Below are 17,319 nucleotides of genomic sequence, written 5' to 3'. Positions count from 1 at the left end.
GTTCTTCTTTCTTCATATAAATTTAGGAGACACACATGCTTCATAAAATCTCACTGGTAGCACTCAAGCATTTTGTGATTTGATCCAAAAGAAAAGGAGCAAAGCCTTACCTACTATACCTACTGCAGTTATAATGGCCAAATTCTCATATATCACTTTAGGAACATACTTCATCACTGGAAAACCCATTACAATTTTGTTCATTTTTCAAATACCTTCTTCTTTCTCAAACTGTAATAATACAATATTAGCACTCCCTAATGGGGATTTGTCCATTTAATGGGAATTGGTCCACTGGTATGATGTTTCACAAAACCTTCATTACTGTCAGGAGTGCTGTGGTGCCTTTATGTGCTCTTTATCATAAGTTTCATGACTGTCAAATTCTACTTATTTCATAGTTACAAATATTCTTTTCCTACCTTCACACATCTAAGAAAGGGTTTTATTAATGTATCACTGCTTGCAGCAGGTTTTTCTTTCCTTTTGTTCTGAAGGGTTTGATTGAGCATTTCCCATACTATTCCTTCCTTTCCATAATTTCTGCATGGAGACACTGCAGATGGCCCCAACTTCTACACCATCCCTCAGATGGCTCATATACATTATGCTAGGTATTTGCAGGATATTCCTCCACTTCTCTTCCACAACCGGTGACTTCTCGTATAGAAACAGCTCACGGTTCAGTTTTAGGACCCACCAAGACTGTATGTTACCTACAGCACACAATAGCGTCACATTTGTCTTCAGTCAGGGAAAAAAGACATACATACATTTATACATATATTTATTGTAACTTTTTAAAAGTAGCATTTGCAGTTACTTTTAAGCATTCACCTCTCTTCTGCTTCAAATGTGCACTTACTGAGAGAAACATCTACTGGCTTTCAAGTCCAAGATTAATACCAATAATCATACATGCCAGAATCAAGCTTCATTGCTTGTCGGCAGCTCCTGTCATGAAAACATTATACAGTAACAAGAGTGTAGAAAAGGCCTGTGTTAATCATTCAGCAATAGGCTGGGACTGGATTAGCGTGACCATACCATTTTCCGGAGTTGAAGCGTAACAACACCTTCCCGAATACCGAAGCTCACATAGTAATTTGTTTCCTTTTGCATCCAGCAGGTGGACAAGGCAGTTAATTTTTCTACAGTAGCTTCTTTAGTTGGTAGGATTTTCTCATCATCTACACGAAAACAGTCGTTGTATACCTTTATATTTAGAAATGTCTTCTTTAAACAGCAAGAAAATACTTGAAATCTGGCATGTAGTTAAGAGAACTGGGAACAAACCAAATTTCATTCTTGGATAAACATACGTAACTACTATAGATTTCAATCTAACCCACGCACAAAATTTTACACATACTACAAATAGAAACAGAAGGTAATCAGCAAAAGACTATTCCTACATTGTTTCAAATTAATTTGCAACTATACAATTTTAATGTAATAGAAAAAGGGAAAGGAATATAACAGAACAGGTATGAAGAGAAATATTTTCCAAACTTTTATTTGTGCACATTCATCAGGTGAAAAAGATAACTTTTACAGCTTCTTTGGTGCCCAATATTCAGCATACAAAAATGTAAAAGACTATTCACAAATAAAACACAAGCTCATACTAAAAAAAAAAATGTTTTAAAGGTAGTGCACATCGTGACAGCTTTGCTTATGAATACACAGAAATTACTGCAAAAATAAATAGAATGTCTTTTTAAAAGCAGCAATTTCATATCTTGTAAACTTCTGTTTTTACAATACAGCACTGTTAAGAGTAAAATCCAAAAGGACTGGAGTTTATACTGTGGCCATGAACAAGTAAAAGAGTCTGTATTCCTCTGCTATAGTTGGTCCAGTTTTCCTTTTTGCTTTTAGTCCAATGTGCAGCAGTCTTTAAAGGTGCTTGGTTAGGAAACCTAACCATCAAGTGGCGAATTATAAAATTTATTTCCTGCTTTCAAACACGAATGGGTAAATCTGCTCCACAGCGCTGGCAACTGCCTTTACGTTTGGCCCTGCGAAATATTAAAAAGAGGAAAAAAACAGGAAAAAACAATAGGAAGAGAAAAATCAGGCCATCAGAAATTAAAACAACAGTATCTTCAAAACAACCTTAATATTTATGGCTACTGTAACTTTATTCTGTAGACAAGAATAACTTCTCCCCATTTCTCCCAACTGAAGAAAGTGTTCCTCTTACCACTATAACTTACAAAAAGACGACTCTAGCATGGAATCTGCAAGATATTCTACACTGGTTAATGGCTAAACTACAAATAAATACTATCATTTCCTAACAATTTGCATACTTTGCAATTTACTGGTTTAAACAGTCAGCCCAGAGAAGATCACAGAAGCTAAGAGGCAGAGATAGAAGAAGTATTTTTACTTATGATTCTCTTCTAGGAATTTGTACTACCTGGCAACATTTATCTCTTCTTTTAAATAGCCACCACAAAAACTATTGCTAAATAATGCTGGATTTAGCCTAAGTATGTTTCAAGCAAATTTTATATTTGAAAATTATAGACTGTTACTTTTCAGTCTGGATTTTGCAAATAGCTCCAGCCATTGATCTCAGGACAGCACCTGCAAGCCAGGGAATGGTTATTGTCTCAGAATGAGGCAGCTGAAGGTTATCTAACGTAATTTATGAACATTTGGGAAAAGGAAGAATGACCTAGCAATGCTTTCTAATGGTACTAGACCATTTTCTGCAATGAACAACTGAGCTTTCAAATGAATAAGCAATACTATGCCAGAAGAAACTATCCTGGATACAAGTGTGGTGATGTAGATAAAACGAAGCCGGTAATTTCTCACATGCTACAACTGCCTACAAACTCATTTTTTTTAAACTCACTTTGGACTTCAAAAATTCCTTTCAAGTACAGAGAACTGTTCAAAATGGCTCCCCAAAATCATAAATAACCTACTTATAAATAACCTATGTCTTATCTATGCATGTAATTCTACACATATTAATTTACAAGCTTAGTCAGAATGAAAATGGAATAGGATTATTCTTGCATTTTCCAACTTAGCGAGCTGAGTTAATCACTCACTCAAACAAGCCTAGTGGAAGATACTCTGCCTAGAACGTTCTTTGCTTTCTAGGCAATTTCTTTGCCTTCCTTCAATTTGTCTACTATTGTAGAAATGCAAGTTCAAGAGGAAGCCTTCAGAAAGCAGGAGTATGAGTAGACAAAGCTTGTAAAAGTAATGTTGAAGAGTAGTGTTGAAGATATGTAAAGACTGGAATATCATTACAGGGAATATAAAATAAGAAGTAATAATAATAATCCTCCTCACTGCTCATTTTGGAGGAAGAAAAATTAATAGAACTTTTTTTCCCTATTAACTATCAGTTCTTTTATTTTATCAGTCATAGAATCATAGAATCATCCAGTTTGGAAAAAACCTCTAAGATCATCTAGTCCAACCTTTAACCTAGTACTAAAATCCACCACTAAACCATGCTGCTAAGTTCTACACCTACACATTTCTTGAGTCACCATCCCTGGAGGGCTTCAACCACTTCCCTGGGCAGCCTATTTTAATGCCTCACAACTCTTTCAGTAAATAAATTTCTCCTAATATGCAACCTAAACCTCCCCTAGCACAATTTCAGGCTATTTCCCCTTGTCTTATCACTTAGTGCTTGGGAGAAGAGCCCGATCCCCATCTCGCTATAGCTTCCTTTAAGGTAATCATAGGGTGCAATAAGGTCTCCCCTGAACCTCCTTTTCTCTAGGCTAAACAACGCAAATTCCCTCAACCACTCCTCATAAAACTTGTTTTCTAGACCCTGCAACAGCTTTGCTGCCCTTCCCTGGAGACACTCCAGCACCTTGATGTCTAGCCCCACGTTTTCAGATTACTAAGTCTAATACAGTTTGTCTTCTTAAAAATGGAAAATCCTGACGTAAGTATTCCCCATAAAGCTTAGGTATTTGTTAAAAAAAAATAAGATGTAAAAATAAATACCCCTACACGTGAGCAGTGTAGGGATATATAATACCAGTAGTTGAGCTCTACCAACCACAAGACCAGCTGACGTGATAACAAATGATAATAGTACAGAACCAGGAAATATAATAGGTATTCCTCACATCTGCCTTTTCACATCTGTGGTGTACACTGCACAAGTAAATACAGCAAAGAATGGAAAATGAAAATTAGAGAGAGAAGGAAGAAAAAATGGCAGTAGCATCTCTAAGACCCAAAACAATCATGCCTCTGATTACTTGAGAAAGGTCACTAATTCCTATAACCCAAGTAGTGGTTCTCCCCCCAGATGAGCTTTAACAGAAGCGAGCATAAGTCTGAAGAATTGCAAATATTGGTCAATTTCAGTTATGACAAAATACTATGCCATCTCACATGTTTCCATAGATCTCAAGCTTGGAAATATGCATTTATGAAAGTGCTGTTGATGCTACATGCAGTGCAGTCTACACCATTATGAAGATTAAAAAAAGGGGAAAAAGTAAAACATTTAAATAACAATACCTGCATTCTCAAATTCTATCTCACTTCTGTTTTATTAAAAAAAAAAACAAACAACAAAAAACTGACCATGTCCACTAAAAGTAATTTTTAAGTCTACCAGTAATAACTCTTCCTCTAACTTGTCTGGCCATTTCACTCAAAAGTAAACTAGGTACAAGCACTGGGATACAAGATCCCTTTGGCATATCTTTTGACTGTTTTGAATATCTTCTTTTCCTAAACTGACTAGCCCTAAAGTTAAATATTCCCAGCAAGTTAAATATTTATTTATGACATCAAAATACCTGTAACTGTGATACTGCCTGTTGAAAAAATTTGTAAGGTAGCTCTGAGAGTTTTTATTCTGTAGCACACGGCAGGATGAAGTTCTGGTTCATAACTAGAAGACAAAATAACAGGTTAGAGGTCTGGAACTGAAACAGAAAAGCTTAAGAAATATACCAAGACTACAATTCTTTAAAATTCTACCATACCTCGCATGAGGTCTGTTGTTCTTCGTAAATTCTGGCAATCTTATCTCAAAGGGCATGTTGCACACTGCTAAAACATTCACAACTTTAAAATCTGTGAAAATTACCTTTTCAAAAGAGAAGAAAAGAATGTCATTAGAAATTCAGCTCAGAGAAGCAGAGATGTATGTGTTGAAAAAAAAATTAGAAGAATACTAGTTGAGTATTTTAATGTTATTTCACAACTAAAACCTTGTGATTGATGCATTTGTAATAGTCTAAAGGTACTTAATAGACTCAAATCACTTATTTTATCCTTCCATGGTACAGTAGCCGTTGAACTAGATTATTTCACATTTGTACTATGTGGTTATCGTACAATTTTCTTTGAGAATGAGACACAGGAATAACTCATTGTTATACTAAAACACAACCAAATTGAAAACAAAATAAATTAAGTAGCTCATGGGACATCAAAATTAACAAAGAAAAAATTTAATTCTTACATGAATCCTATGCAATTTGGAAAAGTGTCTTTAATGCCTTGCTGCTATACACCATTTTTATCAAAGCTAAGAATAAGATAAAAGTCAAAAACTGTTTTGTTTCAAATGTCCAGTACGGCAAGCTATTTTTCCAGTCTTTTACTTTCTGAATCTTACCTCAAAATATTGGCTTTCAGTTATTCTCAGACCACAGCCATTTTACATGACATTAAAAGAGCCAACAGGCAACTCCAAAACAAACAAGTGCACTGTTAAGAAGTGCAAAGTCACTGAAGAAAATTTTGTTCATTTTCTGAAACAGCCAGAACTGAAAATTTCTCAGCCAAAACATTTTGGGAAAGTATACAAGTGGAAGCAACAAATCCTTATAAGAGGTCAACTATTATTTTAATCCTCAAAACATATTCCACTTAAATTGCTCACTTCATAATAAAACTTGGCGCATCTACCCTGGAGGCACTGTTCATCTCCCAGTGATTCAATGCTTCAATCCAGCTTTAAGAGCCTGGGTCTAATGTATACATTCTTAGCAATAAAATTCCCTAACTTTTGTTTGGGTCTAACGCAACATTACTGGGATAGCCTGTCACAGCTGCCTTTATGCAGTATAATCAAATTTAGATTCTTCCTGCCAAAGGACAGCAACTGTGCCTGTTGGTAATTGTCTGCTGGTAAATTTAAATTGTGGGTAAACAGCACAACTGACTGTCAGAAAGTTTTAAAATTACACACTTTAGCACTCCCATTCAAAACTGTTACTATAAAGTTCAAGTGGTGTTTCTGACTGGTAATGTTGACCCAAACCCACAAAAAGAGGCGTTTCATACCCTATTTCTTTTTAAAACTTATTTCCAGCTGTGCAACCTCACAGCACAGCAGCACTTCCCCCCCTCAATTAACAAGGTTCAAACTTGCCCTAAACGAGAGGGACATGTGTTTGTTATTCCGCCATAAATGAGGGAAAATTGTGTTTAAATGACAGTTTGGTTTACACCCTTCAGCACTTCTTCCAAATAAATCTTTCAAGGTATTTTTCTACCCAAGAAACATTTGTGGGTGGCTCATTTAGTAAGTTTTGTTGTTTATTAGGGAGGGAAAAAGCACAACTCTGAGCCACCAAATGAAACTCAAATCCACAAAATAAGACATTTCTTTGACCAGCATCTGGAAAACGTATGCTGCTACAAAACGGGCATCTGAATGAAAACATGATGATTGCTAAATAGTTACACTTCCTCATTTTTTATTCTTTCTAAAAAATTGAGTACCATCATTGCTTAAGCAACACAAGTCCTTTTTCATTAGAATTACCTGAAAACCTAGTTTCTGTAGACTACGAGCTAATCGTCTGGCACCAAATTTAGCTTCTTCTTCACTGTAAAGACAAGAATCTAGCATTAACAAAAATACAGCATATGCTTGTGTGCACACATACTATAGTAAATGGTTCATTTTGTAGCCTGAGCACTATGTAACACATGAACTGTGACCACATAGACAGCCTTAATTTTACCCAGCTGTACATATTACATTCTATCTTCACTGTCTAGATATTCAAATAGAGTCTTTTATACCCTATTTGAAGAATATTTTGGCACTCAGCTCTAGCTTAAGACAGTAGGAGCTGCAGTGGGAGCCATATTTTGATCATATATGATATTAAATACTCTTAAGAGACAAATATGGTAGTCTGAAGTTGGCCATCCTGAACTGGTGATTACTTTTCATCCTGTTCTCCTTTGCAATGGGCTTGTTAGCTTCCCTGAAGGTTTAGAGAAGAAAGATATGTTTATGAACATTCATACTAGTATGAAGCACCAAATAAAGTTTAGGGAAAAAGCTCAGTGTACAGTTAAATTATGCGCAGGGCCTCAGGAAAAAAAAAAAATCTATCATTTAAATGTCAGCACTGACAAATCACCTTCTATTTTGAGACAGATATCACATACAGAAAGCATGCAAATTTACCACTGTGCCTTACCCTTACTCCACAATGTGGACATAACTTACAGGAATTCAGCCATTAGCAGTTTAGCAAATTCATGTGTATCTGAACTAAGAATTTGCTCTTTCCATTCCCTCAACAGTGTATAACTTGATTAAATTTAGGTGAGTTTTCATGTAGTAATAAGAGAGACATCCCTCAAAAAAGGTCATCCCTTCCCAAGTTTTAAGTTCTGGCTAAAAAAAAAAAAAAGTGTAATTCTTACAGAGTTTTCAAATCACAAGGGTGGTTGTGGTTGGAAGGGACGTCTGGAGACCATCTAGTCCAACCCCCCTGCCAAGCAGGGTCACCTAGCGCACGTTGCACAGGATGACATCCAGGTGGGTTTTGAATATCTCCAGAGAAGGAAACTCCACAGCCTCTCTGGGCAACCTATGCCAGTGCTCTGTCACCCTCCCAGTAAAGAAAAGTTTCCTCATATTCAGCTGAGCTTCCTGTATCTCAGTTTGTACCTGTTGCCTCTTGTCCTGTCACTGGGCATCACTGAAGAATCGGGGCCCGTCCTCTTGACACCCTCCCTTCAGATATTTATAGACATTGATGAGATTCCCCTCTCAGCCTTCTCTTCTGCAGCCCAGCTCTCTCAGCCTGTCCTCGTATGACAGGTGCTCCAGTATCCCCATCACCTCAGTAGCCCCCCTCTGGACTCGCACCGATAGCTCCATGACCCTCTTGTACTGGGGAGCCCAGAACTGGACACAGTACTCCAGGTGAGGCCTTACCAGGGCTCAGTAGAGGCGGAGGATCACCTCCCTCAAAATTCTGGCAATGATATTTCTACCACACCCCAGGATACTGTTGGCCTTCTTGGCCACAAGGGCACATTGGTGGTTCATGGTTAACCTGCTGTCCACCAGGACTCCCAGGTCCTTCTCTGCAGAGCTGCTTTCCAGCAGGTCAGCCCCCAGCCTGTACTCGTGTATTTCAGAAATGAAATCTCTTGGATTTTCTTCATAAATTAGTTTTTCCTGCTGTTCTCCCAGAATGCTGAAACGATGTTGCTCAAGATTTCAATTCAGTCAAAGGCAGACACTTTGCAGGGAAAAATTCCACTCAAATACTTAGCTTGGCAAGGATCTAAGTGTGATATAACATGAAGGAATCTTAAGAGTGGCAAGCACTGCCTCTTGCTACCTTCCTCATTTATAACATTATATTTTAATATAAACATGAATTTCGTCCAGAGAAAAGATCTTTATGGACTTACCTTGTGGCTCCTGTGCAAATAACTTTTCCTGAGGACCAAATTGTGGCCGTAATCCTAGGTTTCCTAAGCTTCATTAATACTTTCTACAAAGGAAAATGAAAGTGGAAGAATTGGGAATTGGTGTTAGTTCAATTTCAAAATTGAAAAAAAAATTAAGTATTACACAAATAATATTTCTTTACTTTTGATAAGTCTTGAAATGTTTCTTCACCTCTTTCAGCAACTATAAAATCAGCTCCTGAGAAGAGCTAAACAAAAGTGGACTATCTTAGCCAGTGATTCAGTGTTCACATAACAAATTAAATGAAGATATTTTCCCTTGAATAAAAAGCTGAAAGTCACAGCATCATGCTGATTTTTTTTTTGTATTTATTATAACTCTCCCCTGTTGACTCCTCAATTGATATATTTTTCTGAAAAAAAAAAAAAACCATGAAATTTTAGCGGGGCAAAACAGACCCTGAGGTGTAAGAGGTCTCATTGCATACCTTACACTTAATATTCACCTCACTAGTTGAACAGACCCTAGTCTAATGGCTCCCTGAAGTCTTTTGAGACAGTATTTAGTCCTCCTCCCCTTACTGTAGGCTTAGTATATGACAGACTCAATGCCTATCAAGACAGAAATAAAACTTTGCTATCCACCACACATGGATATCAAGACGTAAAAACAGGTAATTGAGGTATGTTAAATCTCTTACCCCAACATCACGCTTGTATATCACATTTGCTCCCTCTAATGCAATCTTCCTCAAGTTTAAATGACATCTTGTTCTAAAAACACACACTACGTTTGTGATTAAAATGTCCAATGCAACATCACTGTCCGCATCCATTGGGGTGATTTACAACTCAATTCTCCCACCAGCTCACCATGAAGATCACATCCTGAGAACAAAAATGATAAAGTTAAACATTCCAGTAGAAAACTGCCTATTAACACTGCTCTTGTATACATCCGTCCCTTAAATGAGACAAGAAGCAGAAGTGACTATACTCTGACTCATTTAAGTTAACTGCGTGCGTGGAGGGGGGGCGGTGTCTACATCCTGTATGCTATAAAATAGGAGGCTACTTGTTTGAAGCCATGTTGCCAGACTTAACAGACATAAAGTGTATATGTATATATTATTTTTAAGCCTGCTGGTTAAATATGTTACAGCTCTTACCAACTATATTAGGACGCTGTGAAGTTTACTAAGACTTTTTCCATAGCTCCAAAGGCTAACCTTTCCTCAGCTCGTTTGAGGATGTCATCAGACACCTCAGGAAAATGCATTTCTCTCACTGCTTAAATCGATAATTCTGAAATACAGTAATTTGTGTTGAAGCGGATGAGCCTGCTGAATAACTCAGAAACCAGGAGGCTACATAAACTGCAGCCTGTAGACAGCCTGCCACCACAGCGTACCCATCTTCCCCCAGCATTCGTGGCCTATCTCTCCGACCAGAGCACCGCAATGCGAACGATACAAAATGTCCTGTGGGCAGCAGCAGCCTGCGCCGACCCCCAGCAGCTCACCCCCTTCCGCCCTGCGCCTAGGAACCATGCAGAACGCGTGTACTTCACATACAAAATAAAATCACACCTTCCCGAGGAACAGCTTGAGTTCCTACAAAGGCACAGGACGGCCACCCCATGTGCACCCAGCAAAGCTAAGGAGCCGTTCTGCCTGCCTGTGCACGCTAAGGGTGACGTCCCCACCAACACCGCGCCCGGGGGAGCAGGGCAGTGAGCCAGGGAGCTGGGCTACTGCCCGCAGCCCACCCCCTGACTGGCTGGTAGCCGTTCTGCACGCACACCAAAGCCAAGACACCTGACACTGCAAATGAATCCCAGATGAGGTATTTGTGGAAAGGAGGGGAAAAAAAAAAAAAGAACAAAAACATTGGTATAGAGAGAAAACAACTTGAATCAAAATACTGCAATTTATTGGGGAGTTTTTCTTTCTACAAGGACATAAAAATCGTAGCTCTCTTCCAGGAGAATTAATTTAAGCAGAGAATAGCCTAAGAGACAGAGGCAATAATATCTCAGACTGCTTTTGATCCATTCATCTAAAATTTTAGCAATATTTCCTCCCAAATGAATCCCAACAGAAAGCAAAGACCAAAACTGAAGAAAAAGAGTCAGATATATGAAATGCTCTACATGGTCATTGCCATGGCAGATGCAGGAGACTAAGCATCAAGAACACATGACATATTTACAGTGTTATAAATATTTTGGTCTTACGTATCAGAAATCTGCAAGACACAAAATTAACAATGTTATTATCAATATTTACATCTGACTACGACTTCCTAAACATCACGCCATAGTTTCTCATCAAGAACGCACTCAAGGTGCGTCTTTGACTACAACTGACTGTCACTAGGGAAGTAATAAACTACAGTGCAGATGTACATATTGTACTTGATCAACTGCTGTGACGGCTGCCTATTCTACCGCGCAGCTGGCTCCCGGCTAAAAGAATTATTCTGTAATTGCTGGCTTGTCCAATATAAGAAAAGGAAAAGCAGGTGACAACACAGAAAAGAGACGAAGAAATATCAAGAGAAAACTGGAAAGCCAAAGGCAATGTGGGGAGGTGTCGGGGGAGAGCAGGCAGAGAAGAGAACAAACAGTAACTAATTAGCATTCCCAGATCTCTCTTTTTAATTCAAAATTATATGAATCCTATGAAGCTACAAATGACTCGTTCCATCTGGTTTTGATGGACTACTCCAGATTGGGTTAGCAATTTACGGCACCGGCTCCAAAGATAGCACATTTGCAGATTTTGAATGGCACGCAGGCAGGGCCAGCGTGGAGCACGGAGCTGGAACCCACGGCATCCTGAGCGAGGCATTTGTCTTCCACCCTGGCTCTCGCCGAGTTCACTTACTGGAACCCGGGAACTAGCGGCGTGCAAGAGAAGAGGACACCTCCAGTGGGCTGCCTCTCCCTCACTGCACCAAGCTTCTGCTGCCACACGCAGTCTCGACATTGTGAAAGAGTAATGCCATCATGCGTAAGACCCTTGAAAGGTTCCCAGCTGCTAAGGAAACTCTAATACTGTCTGAGAATATCCCCATAAACTATCAATAGCTCACCTTAAATAGATCCAGGGAGAAAACTCACTTGCTCATTCAGGACAAAAGGAAAAGCCATTGAGATGAAAATTACAATTTAAAAGGAAAAGATCAAACATCAAAGGGAATTTATAGAAGAAAATCCCAGAACGTTAAAATGCTACGGAGCTGTCTGGAAGGATGTTTTCAGCAATTACAGCGTATCTCGGTTAGCAGTACAATTTACACGTGTGGATTTTAATGGGAGAAAAGTTACACAGTACTACAGTAATGACCCCCCATTTTCATCAGCCATGTTCTGAAAGTTCTAAACAGCAGATACATAAGGAGGAGCTCTTCATATTTAACTTGAGCCGTACCTAATATCCTAGACTGTGGTTCACAACATTCAGCTAAAAAGTGACATAATTTGTCATAGAAGCAGTATCTGAGTACAGTGTAAAAATTAAGAATTCTGCCTTTATTCTACTGCAATGTCATTTGATCTAACGAGAGCATTTTTCTGTTACACATTTCAAATACTGAACATTTCAAGTATTCATTATTAAGTTTTTCTCATTTGTATTGAGAAGACTCCTTATTTACTGCTGCTAAATACGACCCATGTTCTTTGAGAACTCGAGCACCCAAAGTTTTGGATCCAATATGCCCATTCTCATTTAGCACAAAAATACAATGCTAACTTCTTCCAAGGCATGGTTTGGAACTGTTGTGCAAAACAAAATGGTTCTAGACTTGGATGCTTCTGCCCAACACTGAGTATAACCTGCTATGAGCTCTGCCTTTGGTGTTCATTTTGATGTCTCACGCTGTACTGACAACAAAGAAGAAATTCTACGGAAGAGATGCGCTGCTACTTCTCTTCAGGAAGTCTCAAAGAAACCAAAATTCATAGAAGCCACTTCAACAAAAATTAGTTGATTGAAAAATAGAAATACTTGTACCATATAAAAACATCCAAGGAACGTGTTTATAAAAAAAATAATAGTGTAGCAACGTTCATTGCAAACAGCAGCTTTGTTCTTTATTTCCCTCCAGTAGCATGCCCCGGTGGAACAGGGCAGCCCTACGTGACGCCCTGATGCTCCTCCCTCCCATCCTTCCCTACTGTATCCCTCATGGGTAGCCCTGACCCATTCTGTTATTTCCCAAAATCTGAATTCCTACACCTCTGTTTCCTTATCTGCAAAACGGGGAAAATAACATTCCCATGCTTTTACACAGACGCTTTGATACCAAGGAACAGCATGACATACGTGCCTGTTACTGTTCCATATTTATGCAGTTACACTTGCAGAACCGGGGGACTGAGCAGAAACCAAACATCTGGTTCATTCCCGTTCCGGATTTGCAAATTCCTAAGCTGATTTTACTGAGCCCAACTTATGTTGTGTTGATTAATTTTGCCCAAAGTTCTCTCATTTGAACCTTAGAATTTTGGCAGCCTAAACCTCATTTCTGAAAGTATGTTTTGCCAGTTACTGATAATTTAGTAACAAGCTAAAACAAATAATAAAATCATTTATTTTTCTACACTTGCAGCTCTTCTTTTATATTGTGCATTTCATTCAACTTTCTCCAGAGCAAGAAACTAGCTAATTTTGATTTCAAGTTCTCTTGAACCAATATAACACAATCTATCCCAAGAGAGAAAAAAAAGGAAAAGGCATCTTTGTAGAAGTTTTTAATATTCTATTTCACCAAAGAAAATTAAAACGCTTGTTCTCTCTTTTATATGTAGATGCCAGGGATACCCGTGGCATATTGCCACTAAGAAACAAAAGAGGAAGAAAAGAAGCAAATAGGTAAAGCATGGTAATGAACATAAAAATAAGAACAAAACCTAAAGCCAACCTCAAGGATATTTGAAAAGTAGCGCATTCTACACCGAAACAAGAGAGACTTCCCACTTCAGAGTAAGAAGTATACCCACGGAAGGAGTAGGCGAAGGAGTGTGCACTGCAGTTCTTAAACAAAGCATTACCCATACATCCCCAGTTAGGACCAAGGCCATACTATTTTCAAAACTACATAAACAAATAAAGAAACACACCCCGCGCTGAAATCTTACAATCTAAAAAAAAAAGCCAGCTTGCTCTGTCCTAAAAAAAATGCAAACCAACCCATGAACACCATCATCATCAAGGAGAGAGGAAAGTCACCTAGGATGGGGTATATAAACAAAGAATTATTTTAAGCTTTTGGCTACTTTTGAGCTGAGAAACCCAGAGCTATGAAGGTAGATGGCGGGTATCTAATAATGGTTATGCTAATGTCAGAACAGCTTAATAAACACCTTTTTCGCCATCAGCACAAGTATAAGCAACTTGTACTGGATATTTTTAACCCTGCTCCCAAGCAGTTTGCCAACTGACTCCACAAACTGTTCCAACAGCCCAACTGTCGGGAGAACTGTACTACTGCAACGGTTGGCATTCACCAAACTATGCGCCCACAAAGCATTTCTGGTGAGGTTAACAGAAACCTGCAGATGAGAACTGAGACAAAAAAAAAATAAATCCCACTGGGAACCAGGAGAGGGTTAATTCCATCCTCCTACTGAATGCGTTAAAAAAAAAAAAAAGTGTTCAGGTCATTGCAAACAGGTCCCTGGAGGTGTATTCTGCTTGAATTCCTGGACAGGACACAGTCACAGTGGTAGGCTGATGACTCCTGAGAAGTAAGGGTAACATTGCTACTGTTGCCTGTCTAGGATATCCTCCGACTCGAACAGCTTTCTAAGTTTTAGACACTGGACTAGAGGCGTACGCTTTCATTCTTATTGTTTCCAGTGGCAAGATAAACAGTATCAAAAGCAAGAGGCTAGCTGGAAGTCAACGTGCTCACCTTCTGAGGTCATATGACTGCATCCGACAGAACTGTGACAAATACAGTTTGGAGAAAATTTTCAAATATGTGTAAAAACGGTTAGAGAGGACACTTATCCAAGTAGAACAATGAAAAGAACGATTGTATCGGCTCCTCCTGTACTAAATTGGGCACAAATGCCCAACGCTGCTGTCCAGCCTCTTGGCTAAGGCTAAAGTGTCCCCATAGACTTGGACTCTTCCAGCACAAACCCAGCTGCAGGAATAAAGCCAAAGAGCTAACAGAACAAGCGCAGGAAGCCCGTTTTCAGATGGCAATTCAAAACAGGCCGTTTCCCCCAGACTGCTCTCATCAAAAATATCTGTTCATGACCAAAGCGAGAATCAGCAGCACGCAGTTTAGCACCATCCCTCCCTTGTAATACCAAGCCACAACCTGAAGCCAACCACTGAAAACAATCCTTTAGCTACCCACGATAAGCGGAAAATCGCCGTTAGGTCGGCTGGAAGCCCGAACCAAGAGGCCAGGCGGCCAACTCGCTAAAAAAAAAAACAAAAGGCAAGAAAAATTAAAACCCGGCCGTTACACAGCGTGCTGTTCAGCAGCAGGTGTGCCCCACGCCTGCCTCCATCGGGACCCCCCCCCCCACCCCGAGCCGAGCGCCCCCCTCTCCCCGGAGCCCTAGGGGCGGCAGCCCGGTGCCTCACGACCCGACCCCATCCCACCCCAACCGGGCCGGGCCGGCGGAGACAAAGCGCGGCCACAAGGCCCCGCCGCGACCCGGCCCCCGCGCAGGCCCCGCGGCCCGGCGGCGGCAGGGGGGGGGACCCTGGGCCTCTCGGGGGGCGCTCGGGCCCCCCCTCTCCCCCGAGGAGGAGGAGGAGGAAGGCCGCAGCCCCCCCCCCCAGCGGCGGGGCGGGGCGGGGGGGCTGTACCGGAGCGGCCGTTACCGTGCGCGCGGCGGGCGGGCGGCGGTGCGGAGGCGCGGTTGCTAGGCGACCCGCCGCTGGCGCCCGGCGGCGTTCCGGGTGCTGGGCCGAGCCCCCGCCGCGACCACCATCCCCCGGCGCCGCGGGCATAGACGCGCCGCCGGCTAGAGCGGCCGCCGGAAGTGGCGGGAGGGGAGGGGAGGAAGGGGGCCGCGCCGCGCCGCACTTCCGCTTTACGCGCTGGGGGGGGGGGGGGGCGTCGCCTTGGCGCCTGTCGGGGCTGTCGCGATAGCAGCCGTGTGGCGGGGCCTGGGGGGGGGCTACGAGGTCCTGTGGCGCAGCGGGGGTGAATAACGAAATAAAGTCGTGTGGTTTTATAAAGGCGTCGGTCTCTGTGTGTGAGAGGTTGGGGGTGTGGGTGTAAGGGTTGGCGCTGTCCCGACACACGGTCCGTCATTATTTACTTCCCGTGTGCAGAGTGATGGCAGAATAACCTTAATGAGGATAGAGGAACTAACCTGAATTAGGATAGAGGGAACAGCAACAAACTTGAATTTTGCAGTCTTTATGGAACGTGTGTTCTCCTCTGCCACCCTACATTTAAGCCTTGTAACGCCTTAGTTAGTTCGCCCGTCACGAGTAATTACTCCACATTTTCACCCCGGATCGGCTCAGAGCACATTAGAGGCAGATTTCGCTGCTGACCCAGCTTTCGCGTTCCAGCTAGCAGGCTGGGCCGAGCCGCCGTGCGGCAGCGCTGCCACCCTGTGGCTGGTCACGGTTTCAGCTGGCTGAAGGGAAAACGAGGAGTTCTCGCTTTGGAGCGACACTTCAGCATTTTTCTTGAATCCTCACTGGACAGCTGTTTTTTTTTTTAGCATAACTGTCCACATAAGTTCAACGCAAGATGTATTCTAGCAAACACACATCCATTATATACCTCTGCAAAGCTGCCCTTTTCAGGATGTAACATTTCTAGCACGCGTTCTGCAGAAATATAGTCACCACTGGACATTGGGAAATTTTTTTACTGATGAAGAAACGAACCCTTGCCGTGTCACACTTTCAGTTGCTTTTTCAGCCTGAGCTTTCCCAGTTTGCACAAGGACATGCTTAAGATTGCATCTCCAAATATTTATTTGGAAAATACGCAAACTTATGCAAATAGTTGTGACCGTATTAACATGGAATGCAAATAAGGTGGTTAGCCACCCACCTAATTTTGCATGTCAGTTCATCAGTTGTGTTGCAATTTTATTCCACACCTATGCAGTTATGAAGCTGGTTGTCTTTAGCTGTCCCACTCGCAGTAAGTGTTATCCCAGTCCATTTCACCGTTACCTTGTGCATGTAAGTTGTCCCCCTCCTGGTCTCTGTCGCTCGATGTAGCTCTCTAACTTTTAGCATTCTCCCCAAGTGTGAATGAGATGATAAGAACTTCCTTCCAACAGAATCTGTGTCCTTATCTTTCTACTGCATACTCTAACTTCACTGACATTGCACAGGGAAGGCACAGAGGCCATTTCTGCCTCCTCCTTACTATGTGATTTTTCATTTTTCTGTGTCTTTGGTCTCTCAATCCATTATCTGGAAAGCAGAGAGGAAACGGAGGTGTAAGGAGGCTGTTTATTCTGCTTGAACGTTCTGTGGTGTGGAATTGTGAGCTGTTTGGAGTATTGATACTGACACAGTTAAAGTAAAGATAACCAAACTTTAGAATACTGCACATACTTTTCTTCTGTAATTACAGCACTGGAAGTGAACAAAGATGCAATTTCATATTGTTGTTAGATCTAACTAC

At 41.0% G+C, this 17,319-nt stretch overlaps 1 protein-coding gene across 2 annotated transcripts; it reads right to left on the bottom strand.

The window, feature by feature from the left end:
* Nucleotides 1-770: 770 nt before the first annotated feature.
* Nucleotides 771-15,724, bottom strand: TBPL1 (TATA-box binding protein like 1). 2 transcript variants are annotated; one of them, XM_083829345.1, is made up of 7 exons: nt 15,540-15,724; nt 9,387-9,573; nt 8,686-8,768; nt 6,785-6,848; nt 4,992-5,095; nt 4,803-4,897; nt 771-2,021 (listed from the first exon to the last, which is right to left on the bottom strand). In XM_083829345.1, the coding sequence occupies exons 2-7, from the start codon at nt 9,519-9,521 to the stop codon at nt 1,951-1,953; spliced, it is 552 nt and encodes a 183-aa protein (XP_083685471.1). In that variant the 5' UTR covers nt 9,522-9,573; nt 15,540-15,724; the 3' UTR covers nt 771-1,950. The 2 variants fall into 2 exon arrangements, with proteins under 2 accessions (XP_083685471.1, XP_083685472.1); XM_083829346.1 differs by lacking the exon at nt 15,540-15,724 and adding an exon at nt 14,608-15,180.
* Nucleotides 15,725-17,319: the final 1,595 nt, after the last annotated feature.

This window comes from Anser anser, assembly GCF_964211835.1.
Source record: "Anser anser genome assembly, chromosome: 3".
Classification (NCBI taxonomy): Eukaryota; Metazoa; Chordata; class Aves; order Anseriformes; family Anatidae; genus Anser; species Anser anser.
Note: the sequence above shows the minus strand (reverse complement) of the source record. Positions and strands in the feature narration are given on the sequence as shown.